At 36.0% G+C, this 12,663-nt stretch overlaps 1 protein-coding gene across 1 annotated transcript; it reads left to right on the top strand.

Moving 5' to 3' along the window:
• Window positions 1-332: 332 nt before the first annotated feature.
• Window positions 333-1,330, top strand: LOC132273909 (ethylene-responsive transcription factor ERF021-like). The gene has a single exon (XM_059775014.1). It carries the CDS (start codon window positions 674-676, stop codon window positions 1,208-1,210), a length of 537 nt encoding a protein of 178 aa, XP_059630997.1. The 5' UTR covers window positions 333-673; the 3' UTR covers window positions 1,211-1,330.
• Window positions 1,331-12,663: the final 11,333 nt, after the last annotated feature.

Raw genomic sequence — 12,663 nt, 5'->3', positions numbered from 1 at the left:
GTGCTTAAACTTTTAGTAAGAAATTTTTTTTTTGAGAAAATATATAATTGCAGTATAACATATACTACGTAAATACACGAGAGAAAAATATACATCAGACAAGTAATAGCTAATTTTTTCTATGGGTTAAGAATTGAACACCCATTTTTTAAGAAATAAAAATAAAATAAAAAAGCCCTTTTTAAAAGTCATCACAATACCTTTATCACCAATTCACCATGCAATCCTAGGACTCAATGGTTGTGGTGTCAAACAAACAACCCAGTCAACTAATGAATAAAATCAAACAATGAAATTTTGACACGAAGATTCTCTGGTCCAATAGCATTTTATGGAAGAGTAGGGCCCAGAATCTCCCGCCACCTCGGATCAAACCGCGTCCTAAACAGGGAATTAACACCACCCCACCAATCCCTTTCAAATGCAAATTCACTTTTTTTTTTTTTTTTTTCCACGTTAATTTTGAGTCACATTTGTTCATGAAACCAGCAAATGTGATGTTGAAATTGCTTGGAAGCTCCCTTAATCTTCTAATATGTGACCACGTTGCAATCATACTTGAAATGACTTTAACATATCCACATCTATATATACATGACTGGATCACACTTACTCTTCCCTGAATTTCTTTGTCAATATTTCAATACATTGCATCAACAACTCAGTTAGCATCATGGAGGAGCCAAGTAGCAACCAAGGTGGATGTAGCATGGCCTCGCCTTACAGGGGAGTCCGGAAGCGAAAATGGGGCAAATGGGTATCCGAGATTCGCGAGCCAGGGAGAAAAACCCGAATTTGGCTAGGAAGTTTCGAGACGGCGGAAATGGCGGCTGCAGCATACGACGTGGCGGCATTGCACCTTAGAGGTTCTGAAGCGCGGTTGAATTTTCCCCAACTCAAGGACAATCTCCCTCAGCCTGCAAGCTCGAGTGCTGAGGATATACGTTTGGCGGCTCAAGAGGCCGCTTTGGGTCTCAAGAGGCCCACTCGAGAGCCTGAGGCAGGTAATTCCAGCTCCAACCCTGGTCCGGTAAGGATAGGACTCTCTCCGAGTCAAATTCAAGCAATTAATGACTCACCTCTAGACTCACCCAAAATGTGGATGGAGTTGGTTGATGCCCTTATGATAGAAGAACATACCATATTTTCTAATGATATTGAGACGAGTGATTGGGAAGAAATACCTGATGATTCCCTTTGGGATTCCTAGGTAATCCAATACTAAAAACTATAGTAATGACCGACCATAATTATTTAATTATATGTAGTGACTTTCTAATTATACTATAAGGTCTTCTATATACTGTATTAAAAAAAAAAAAAAAAAGAATGCCAAGTCCTAGGAGTACATGCTTGGTCATTTGAATTTTTCAACATCAGGGTTTTTTAGTAATGTATTGGGAGAAAAAGAGATTGACTTTCAAAGTAATTGCCTTTTGTGGGGGACTTTCATATGGAATTCACTAATTCAGTGATGCAAGAAACTGAACCAAGGATTAGAAAAGCCATTGAATTAGAACAGTGGGTAGAGAGCGTGCATGTTTGTGTGTGACTTCATTTTAATGGTTCCACTTTTATATGAAGGGTCCCATAATCAGATGAGTTGATTTTTGACAGCTCATTTGAATGAGATTTAGTGAGTGAATTTTGTAGTGAAAGGGCTAGAATTTCAACTCTCAGAGATACTAGATCTTTTATGGCCATTAGTCGGAGTGATGTAATTTATCTTGTTTCTTACTCTTATTTTATTATTATTATTATTATTATTATTATTATTATTTTGGGTAAGTTTGTTTCTTACTTTATATGTAAAAGAAATGAATTTGTTGTTATAATAAAGTAATTTTGATTGTTAGTTCTACTTTGTAAATGTATTGTGTACTATTTATCCACTGTGACACCTCTTTTTAATCAAAAGTGAAGTTGTAGTAAAAAGTACTGTACATGGGTTAGTAGTTTTAATTATTTTTTTTTTTTTTTTTTTTTTTTTTTCATCATAATTGGTGTTGTAAAAATGAAAAAATTACAGGTGCACAAAAGGACATACCCACATTTTAGAACCAGAGAAACAGGCATTACAATCATCCTATAAAGAACAGGCCCATTTCGAGCACAAGCTAAAACAACATAACAAGAACCTAATGTAAAAGATCTTGAATTGAGGCATTATTAACATCCAGTACATAAGAGTTGTCTAGCCACCTCTTGAGAAGACTTAGGATCTGATCCGTGAAGTCTATTATTCCTTTCTTGAAAAATACCCCACAATGCAGCCACAAACAGACACTTGAGAAGTTTGTTAGTGTTTTGAGTAAACCACATAATCAATTCTATAAATTACATAATCACAGAAAACTGGCCCATCCTCCAACCCAGCACTTCCCCCTACCAAAACCACATTTCTCGAGCAAATTGGCAAGCCACAAATGTATGATCTCCTTCTTTACGGGTTGATCATAGTTGGTAACTTATCTTGAAATACAAACACCCCATGCACAGACCAACTAGGTCTGGCTTTTCCCAAACGCACACTATGCCACACCACTTCTTCAACAGCCCCTCTACAACTAGGCCAAGCCCATTTGAAAGAAAACCCACCTCCATCTCATAGAAACCAAACTTCTCTAGCATGGATTGGAATAGTAGAAAGAAATTCTCGAATAGGGTTGAACATGTCTTCATGTAATATTCCCACATTCCAACTTCCATTAACCATAAGACTACAGAGAGTCGAGTCCCTAGGCAACCCTAATCTTCTAAGCATTCTATGACCAAACCTCTGTACCAAAGTATGTCCATTGCACCATAGATCTGTCAAAGTTTTAAAAACATGTCCATTTCCCACAAAAAAAATTGATGTGTTGCTACAATAACTCTCTAATGTTGATCATAGATTTCCATATAACAGAGTGAGAAGTCCTAGGAATCCTAGGAATCACATTCCAATAAGAAGAATTTGTGATGGCCCTGGTTTTACAATCCAGTGCGTGCTGTGATGACCTGAGGTTGATCCGATAACGGATCCCGAACGCGGAAGCGAAAGACAAAACCAAGATCTCTAGAAATATAACACATCCCTAAGACCTTTCATGAGGTCACGGAACTCAAAGAAAATAAAGTGCGAAAGCGACATTTTAAAAACGGAGAAGTACTACCCTAGGGGTAAAATGGTCTTTTTAAAACGAAATTAGGTGCTACCAATTACACCATTGGATAGACGACAAAAAACAATGAAGTTAGACTCAAAAATTGCCTGATTCGGAGTCCGGACGAAGAAGTTACGATAGTTTCAAAATCCGGTTAAGAAGTTGCCAAGGAGGACACCATGGGCACTTACGGGCACACGCTGTGCACGCGCGTTGATGCACGCGGCAAGCACCCTAACAAGTCGAAGCCCAAGTGAAGAAAAAGAGGCTTGCACTAGAATTTTGAGATATAAATGGGATTTTGAGGGCTTAAATGACATTTTTTTGCAAAAAAGTTGTGAAATAACAACCCCCCCCCCCCCCCCCCCCCCAAAAAAAAAAAAAATCATGTTTTCTAAGTGACCACGTCAAGAGAAGATCTTATTTTTCAAGTGAAGTACCCAAAATATCCTTAAGATCAGATTTTGTAAAACACATGAAAATGAATGCTACTCTTCGTGTTCATTTCATCAAGAATGGTGTTGTGTGCAATTTTGAACATGCACGCAAACGTAATATGCATTTTTAAGCGTGCTACGATAGCCTAGGGCTTTAATACATGTCATTTGCAAAATATTATACATCAAACCTCAATTTCGCAAAATGTTCTCAAGTAAAACATAGAACCAAGTGAGTGTACATGTAAACTAAAATTGTTTGGCCCTTGGCCTCAAGTCATACGTATAAAAAGTTTCCAAAAGAATGTGATTATGCACACATTACACATCCGAAATTAAGAGTGACATGTCAAACCAAGTGTTATATTACAATTTCACAAGAAAGTAGAGCATGTTAACACTTGCATGCATGTGAAATTACACAAAAGGGTAACCAACTACTACGCCAACTAGGGATATTGTGCATCCCAAAATAAAGTTTCCTTACCTAAAAAATATTCCAAACAATGGGGGTGAGTAAACAAGTTACTCGTAGGAAATGAACATGCGTATAACCTAAAGTTTTAATATTGGTTTTGCAAGCTTAGTATAAACCGATCCATGTGGTTCATGCTACCTAACGTCTATGTCCAAAGTGAGACTATGGAATTATCCTAAGCTACCTTAGAACATTTCTAGCATAAATCACAATATTAACGTAATTTAACAAAATTAGAGAACCGAATATACAATAACAAGTTACAACTTCATAATGTTATCAACTTGAAATTAAAATACAAAATCAACAAGGAACAACAATATTAACATAATTTAACAAAATTAATGGTTTTGTAAGTTTAGTATAAACCGATCCATGTGGTTCATGCCACCTAACGTCTATGTCCAAAATGAGACAATGGAATTATCCTAAGCTACCTTAGAACATTTCTAGCATAAACCACAATGTTAACGTAATTTAACAAAATTAGAGAACCGAATATACAACAAGAAGTTACAACTTCATAATGTTATCAACTTGAAATTAAAATACGAAATCAATAAGGAACAACAAGTTACAACTATTCAGTGTTATTAACTTGGAATTAAAAATACGAAATCGACAAGTACAACAAGTTACAACTATTTAGTGTTATCAACTTGGAATTAAAATATCAACAAGGAACAACAAGTTAAACAATTTAGTGTTATCAATTTGGAATTAAAATACAAAATCAACAAGGAACAACAATTTACAACTATTTAGTGTTATCAATTTGGAATTTGAAAAGCGAAATCAAACAAGGTGGATATACTATGGATATCAAGCCGGATTAGAACCAACGAAATTGGTTACTTTTGGGTTACTAGCCCATTGATAACCTCCCTAAGTGCGCACTATAAAGTAAGAAGAATTCTTATCTCCTGTACTAGAGCCTTATCTAGCCATGTCACAACAACGATGCCCAAGAATTCAAAATCAACAAATTGTGCAACAACGCATATACACATATACCAAATGCACTTAGCCACTTACCATACACAATCAAATTAGATTACACACAATACATGTTCTAAGTCCTCAATTACAATGGTATACAATATGTCAAATACAAAGTGTGTATTCCTACAAGTTATACTATGCTACCAAGGCATGAAACACAAGTGTGTAAGTATACTACAAGTTCCAATTCCATAGTTTAAGTATAAATACAACATTAATACATAATTAAATCAATGGAAACAATATATAAAATTAATAATTATATAAAATAAAAATCTCTAGATTTCTAAACATATCTAACAAAGCAAGTTTAATATATGTTAAAGATCAAGTCTGTGCCTAATTTAATAACATGTCTTAAGTTGATTTCATACAAGTTACAACTATGTGAAATCTTAAAAATTAAAGAAAGACATGCATACACTTTATATAAACTTCAAGAACACTTAAAACACTAAGGATATAAACATGAAAACACTCCCTATCTTACTAGAGGATTGTCCCTCTAGAATCCAAGGCAAACAAACTCAAATTGCAAAACTGAAAAACAGTCTTCTAGATTAAGAAAAGAGGAAGCTGTGATCGTCAATGTTGGAGACCAAATTCCTCAAGCAGGGGGGTCGAATTTCAGAAATGGCAAAACAGGTTCCAGGATTTCCCAAACTGCCTACTCAAGATTCACCCCTCTGGAATCCCATGCAAACAAGGTCAAAATGAAAAACTAGAAAAAGGTGTTTTAGATCAAGAAGAGAGGAAGATATAATCTTCAAGGCCCAAGATCAAAATCCCAAGGCAAGGGGTTCAAAATCTGAAAATGGCAAAGAGGGTTCTGTTTGGCTGCAAGGTGGAAGTTTAGAGAAAAATGAAAATTTCTCTAATTCCTCCACTAACTCAAACCCTAAGTTGGCCCATGTTGACTTTTCTAGCTCAAATTTGCCAACTCAGTAAGTGTGTTTACATCACCTATTACTTTATTATCTTGGCAGCCAAGTTGAGTGGTCAAGAAGTTGTTCGTGGATAGTAAGTATACTTGATGAGCAAGCACATATTGATGATTTCTGGCTATAAATAGCCTTTACCAATGGCATCTAAAAGGCATCCTAAATCATCAAAGTTTGTAATATCAGTTGAGGTGTGAGAGAGATTTTGGGTGTAATTTGGGTTTTGGGTGTGAGTCACTTTGCCTTATATCTCTTTATTTCTATAATGAAATTTTGTTCTGTCTTCTCCCCGTGGATGTAGGCATAGCCGAACCACGTAAATTCTTGTCTCGTTTGTGTGTGTGCCATTTTAATTTCTTGTCATTAATTTTCCCTTTTGTTTTAAAACTCCTATTCGATCCTTATTTCATAACAAACTGGTACCAGAGCTCGGTTCGTGTATTGTGTACAGATACTGTTATCACATATAGTACTATTCACAGATATTATTCGGGTACTGTTCACAAATACGGTACTATTCACCAAGTAATTTTTTGGGTAGTTTTTTAAGATGTCGACCAGATACAAGATTGAGAAATTTGATGGCAAGGTTAGCTTCAGTCTTTGGCGCATTAAGATGCAGGCCCTACTAACTCAGCAAGGTCTAAAGAAGGTGTTGTTCGGGAAGGACAAGTTGCCAACAACTATGTCCGATGAAGACAAGGATGAGGTCCATGAAAAGGCACGCAGTGCAATTATTTTGAATTTAGCTGATGAGATACTGCGTGAAGTTATTGATGAAGACATGGCAGCAAAGTTGTGGCTAAAATTGGAGAGTCTGTATATGAAGAAATCTCTCACCAACAGACTTTACCTGAATCAGAAACTCTACACCCTTCGTATGAAGAAAGGTATGCCTCTTAAAGAGCATATTGATAATTTCAATTCTATTATTATGGATTTGAAAAATACTGATATTAAAATTGATGATGAGGAAAATACTGATATTAAAATTGATGATGAGGATCAAGCTCTTATTTTGTTGTGTTCTTTGCCTCCTTCCTATGAGCATTTTGTTACCACATTGCTTTATGGAAAAGACACTAATAGTATGGAGGATGTTAAATCCTCATTAAACTCTCAAGAGTTGAGGAAAAAGGTGTCTGAGAATATTGGAGATGAACAGGCCGAGGGTCTATTTGTAAGAGACAAAGGTGGGACAAAGGGTTCTGCTAGTAGGGGCAAATCTAGATCTCATAAAAATGTGGAATGTTACTACTGTCACGAGATAGGGCACATCATCAAGCACTGTCCCAAACGAAAGACAAAGAATGGGAGTGGCAAAGAGAAGGTTCAAGAAGCAGCTTCTGTGGCAACTGCTACAACAAGTGATTCGGAAAGTGACGATTATGTTCTCATGACAACCTTGTGTTCAGGTATGTCATTTAATGATAGTTGGATTCTTAATTCTGGTTGTTCTGTTCATATGTGTCCCAGTAGGGATTCTTTCTCTTCCTATAAAGAGGTAAAAGGTGGTTCGATTTTGACGGCGAACAGGAAAGCTTTCAAAATTTTAGGAATTGGAACAATCAAAATCAAGACGCATAATGGGTTGGTGAGAACATTGTCAGATGTACAACATGTACCAGATCTGAAGATGAATCTTATTTCAGTAGGTATGCTAGACTCCAAAGGTTACAAGGTTGTAACAGAGGGTGGAACAATGATGGTCGTGATGGATTCTCTTGTGGTGCTACAGGGCACCAAGGTGAAAAATTTGTATCTTCTCCAAGGGAATATAGTAACAGGTGGAGCTTCTACAGGGTCTTCTACAACTAGCAGAAATCTGCGTTCGGGTCTTGGCAAAAGAAGAGTTAGAAAGAGGAGTGACGATCCTAGTTCTCAAAAGGGTTGTGAGGGGACTACACAACATGGTGGGAGAATGAAATCCGTTTTTAGATGGCAACCGAAATTGCAGCAGTCCTTACAGGGAGGCAGACCCATAAGGACAGGTGTGATATTGACTTGCAATAATCTTGGTGGCAATGAGATAGTCCATTCGAGTGCCATTAAGATGCGTGGGAGGCAAGTAGTTGGTCACAACAGAGATGCGAGGAAAAGTAAAGGACGTCTTATTCTCCACAAGGATGAGAAGATGACTTTACATTACCAGCCGGTAGCTTGTGGGTGGTTGGAGAAGGTTGCTAAAAGAGATGTCAAACTTGGAATTTCTGAGATTGCTTTTGGAAAGCATTTAGAGTTTGACACAAATACTGGAGTTGCTTGTGGCTGCACAAGACATACATGGGTTGAAAAATGAGAGTCCTAGGGTTAAGTTTGAGGATGACTCAAACTGAACTAAAATTCTTAATTAATTTGTTTTGTGAAGAAGACAGTTTGTTTTGCAGAGATACAGTGGCTCATTTGAATTTTCACCAAGGTGGAGATTTGTTGACTTTTCTGGCTCAAATTTGCCAACTCAGTAAGTGTGCTTACATCACCCATTACTTTATTATCTTGGCAGCCAAGTTGAGTGGTCAAGAAGTTATACGTGGACAGCAAGTATACTTGATGAGCAAGCACATATTGATGATTTCTGGCTATAAATAGCCTTTACCCATGGCATTCGAAAAGCATCCTAAATCATCAGAGTTTGTAATATCAGTTGAGGTGTGAGAGAGATTTTAGGTGTAATTTGGGTTTTAGGTGTGAGCCACTTTGCCTTGTATCTCTTTATTTCTATAGTGAAATTTTGTTCTGTCTTCTCCCCGTAGATGTAGGCATAGTCGAACCACATAAATTCTTATCTCGTTTGTGTATGTGCCATTTTAATTTCTTGTCATTAATTTTCCCTTTTGTTTTAAAACTCCTATTCGATCCTTATTTCATAACAGCCCAACACACACATACCAACACTACATCTCACACACATATGCAAAACCAAATCCACCATCATAAGTCTCCTCACAAGGCCTAATCCTAGCCCTACACTTGTCAGCACCATAAGCCACCAAGTGTCCCAATCCACGGCCAACAAGTGGGTGAATCCTCACCCTCCACATGCCATCATCTAAGGCTTCCAAGTGTCACCACTAAAATACCTACAAGTGGACCAATGAGAGTGTGACACTTGTCACACTTTTTCAAAAATTGCAAAAAGATTCCTCCGTAAAATATCTCGCAAATTTAATTGAAAAATGGTCCCTAAGACAAATATCCCAAGAAATTTTAATTACGCAAAACACCACATAAAACAAAAATATTTGCGAAAAAACTATGCATCCATATCCCTACGACGAAAAGTAAACAAGTAGAATGTTTTTTTTAAAAAAAAAAAAGTAAAACTACGCATTTCATGGAAATTAAAAGAAATGGATGCATGCAAAGCTGGGATCACATCCGAGCACAAACCGTGAGGTTATGCGAAAAGAAACGATAAATGGAAAAAGAACGAAAAAAAAAAAAAAAAAAAAAAAATTTGACAAAAAAAAAAAGAAGAGAAGATGGTGCGGCCCTAATAAGGACGATACCAATCTCCCAAAAGAAAAAGTGTCGGGAATTATTCCTGAGCACTTACGACGACCTAAAGGGATAAAACTCAAACTCATAAAAGAAAACATCAACTGGAAAAAAAAAAAAAAAAAAATTGTAAAAATGGGGAGGAAAAAAAAAAAGGAAGAAAAATGACAAGGTCATTACAAGAATGATAAAGATACCTGTTCTTGAACCAAGAAACCCATAATTTATCTTTAGCGAGCAGAAATGTAATGACCCACTCTACCACATGGTATGATATTGTCCACTTTGGGTTTGAGCCGGCATAGTTTTGCTCTTGGGCTATACTCTAAAAGACCTCATACCAATTGGAGTGACGCACCTACATATAAGCACTTCACATTTCCCTTAACCAGGCGATGTAAGATTGTACATTTATAACTCGCCAGTGTGGTAGCCTGTCAGTGTCTCGCACCCACACACGGTACACCCGTCCACAGGGTCATCACAATCCACCCCCCTTGGAGGCCCGACGTCCCCCTCGGCACACTTCCGGTTGGGTCAGGCTATGATACCATTTGTAACGACCCACTCCACTACATGGTATGATATTGTCCGCTTTGGGCCTGAGCCCACACGGTTTTGCTTTTGGGCTTTACCCCAAAAGGCTTCATACCAATTGGAGTGACACACCTACATATAAGCACTTCACCTTTCCCTTTCCCAGGCGATGTGGGATTGTACACCCATAACTCACCAGTGTGGTAGCCTGTCAGTGTCTTGCACCCATTCACGGCACACCCGTCCACAAGGTCATCACAAGAAAATCCCAAGCCAATACACAATGAGATGCAACCTGCGGGTCTTTCCTCTTTGGAATACCCAGGCCTCCTTCAACTTTTGTTCCGGTGATCAAACCCTAACTTAAGGGATGCATCTTCTTAATATTTTCTCTACTGTACCATAGAAAATGCCTACACAATTTCTGAACTTGATTTATTACAGTAGCAGGAACATAAAAAATACTACACGAATACAAACAAATAAGGGTAATAACAGTCCTAATCAACTCAGCTTTCCTAGTAGCAGATAGAAGTTTTGTACTTCATGTTGTGAGTCTCTTAGTGATCTTATCAATCAATGCAGAACAGTGTGATCTCTTCAACCAAGTAGAACAGAAAGGGAGTCCTAAACATTTCAATGGCAACACATCTTCCTTACACTGAAGAAGTCCCATTGTAATACCTCTAATTTTTAAAGGATTTAATTAGATTTTAGTTATTTATTTTATTGCATTTTATTTATTTATGTGGGTATTTGTTTAATTATTTTTATGTTTAATTATGTGTTTAATTGATTAATTGTCTTGTTAAATTATTTTATTTGAACTAATTAAATTTATTTATGTTGGCTAATTATATGTGCATTCTTATTTGATTCCATGTTATGTATTTGTATGATTGAATTGTTTTAAATGTTTAATTGTGTTAGTTAAATGATTCTAGTTTAGTTTTATTTTATTTTTACAGGATTTGGGTTATAGCCTATGGACCAACTAAATGGTTTTTGGACTATTTGAGTGGGATCCTAAATGGGTTGGATAGTGACCCATGGGGATTAGTATATATATATATATATATATATATATATATTACTTTCTTTAAAAAAATGTTTTACTAAATTAGTTACCTTGTTTGTGAATTGTTAGACGTATGTTAGGCTTAGAAAAATAGGTAGTATATATACCTAGAGAGTAGATTTAGATAGAGAAAGAGGAAGAGAAAGAAGAAAAAAGAAAGAAGAAGAAGAAGGACCATTCGAGAAAACGAACAAGGAAGAAGTTGTATGTTTAGCTTTCAATTCGAAAGTTTAAGGCAAGTTCTCTGTTCTACACTTCTCCCTTAGATCTGTGATCTAAATGCCTCTAGTATAACTTTAGGGATGTTTAAAGGATAATTAAAATTGGAATCCATGCTTAAATTGATCTAGAACATAGGTTTTTATGAGTTTATATTCATGGTTGTTCTTGTTGTATGAATTGATAAATTCGTCGCTTAGATCTGATTTTTAATGGATTTCTACATGTTATAATGATGTTTTCTCAAACTTAGTAGTTTTTTATTTTTTTTATTTCTCAAACTTAGTAGTTAGTTATTGTTTCAATGTACGTTAGTTTAGTTATGGGATTTTGTAAGGGTCGTTGATATATAGATTCCCGAGTTGTATTATTGTGGTTTGTGGTTTATTGGATTTATTTATGGGATTTTGTGGTTTGTGGTTTATTGGATTTATTTATGGGATTTTGTAAGGGTCGTTGATAGGTGTTTGTTTATTATCAATTTGTTTTTATATATATCCCTGGTTGCAGCTCAAAAGGGTTTCAAATTATACACTCAAGATGATTGAAGACTGCTATTGAGCTAAGTCTTGTGGCACATTCTACTAATCATTAGTTAGGGAATAGGCGTGGCACTGTTTGAGTGAAAGAACTACAATGCCCCTGCTAGCTTTGTACCTTTTGACTTTTAATTAGGACTGCAAATGAACCGAACTGTTCATGAATAGCTCGGGCTTGGCTCGCTAGTAAATGAGCTGAGTCCAAGCCCAATCAACATTAGGCTCAGCTCGTGAACAGGGGCTTGGTAAGGCTCATTGAACAAGGCTTGAGCTTGGCTCGCTATATATATAATTATAATAAGTGACACATTAAAAAACATAACTTAGCATAGCTCGAACCCAAGACTTGGGTATGAAAGAATATAACTCCTAACACTCCTACCAGGCTACCACTAATCACTTTGTGTATTCAAAGTACAACTTTGATTAATATATACTAATATACATATACTAAATAACATAATCCATAACTATATTACAATTTTTTCACCCCTAAAAAAAATTATTCAACAATTTTGTTTGATTTAATTTTTTAAAAATTCAATTATAATTATATATATATATATATATATATATTATCTTTTATAGTTGAGATTTTAATTTATTACTCTTAAATTAAATCTCAGTCAATTTTATTCTTACATTCTCTTGTAAAAAAAAAAAACCCGTGAGTTTACTATTATACCATTGACTTTATTTAACCAAAAATATATGTGTAAACAAAATGTCAAATGACGATATTACCATCTCTACTCAAGGTTCTGAAACTTCACCGTCCAACTTCCGGG

The sequence above is a fragment of the Cornus florida genome, unplaced genomic scaffold (genome assembly GCF_030987335.1).
Source record: "Cornus florida cultivar Cherokee Brave unplaced genomic scaffold, ASM3098733v1 CherokeeBrave_3.0.0_Hap2_Chr09, whole genome shotgun sequence".
Taxonomy (NCBI): domain Eukaryota; kingdom Viridiplantae; phylum Streptophyta; class Magnoliopsida; order Cornales; family Cornaceae; genus Cornus; species Cornus florida.
Note: the sequence above shows the minus strand (reverse complement) of the source record. Positions and strands in the feature narration are given on the sequence as shown.

What these genes read in the sequence shown, in the direction of transcription:
- LOC132273909 (XM_059775014.1), top strand. Translation starts at nt 674, where the DNA reads ATGGAGGAGCCAAGTAGCAACCAAGGTGGATGTAGCATGGCCTCGCCT.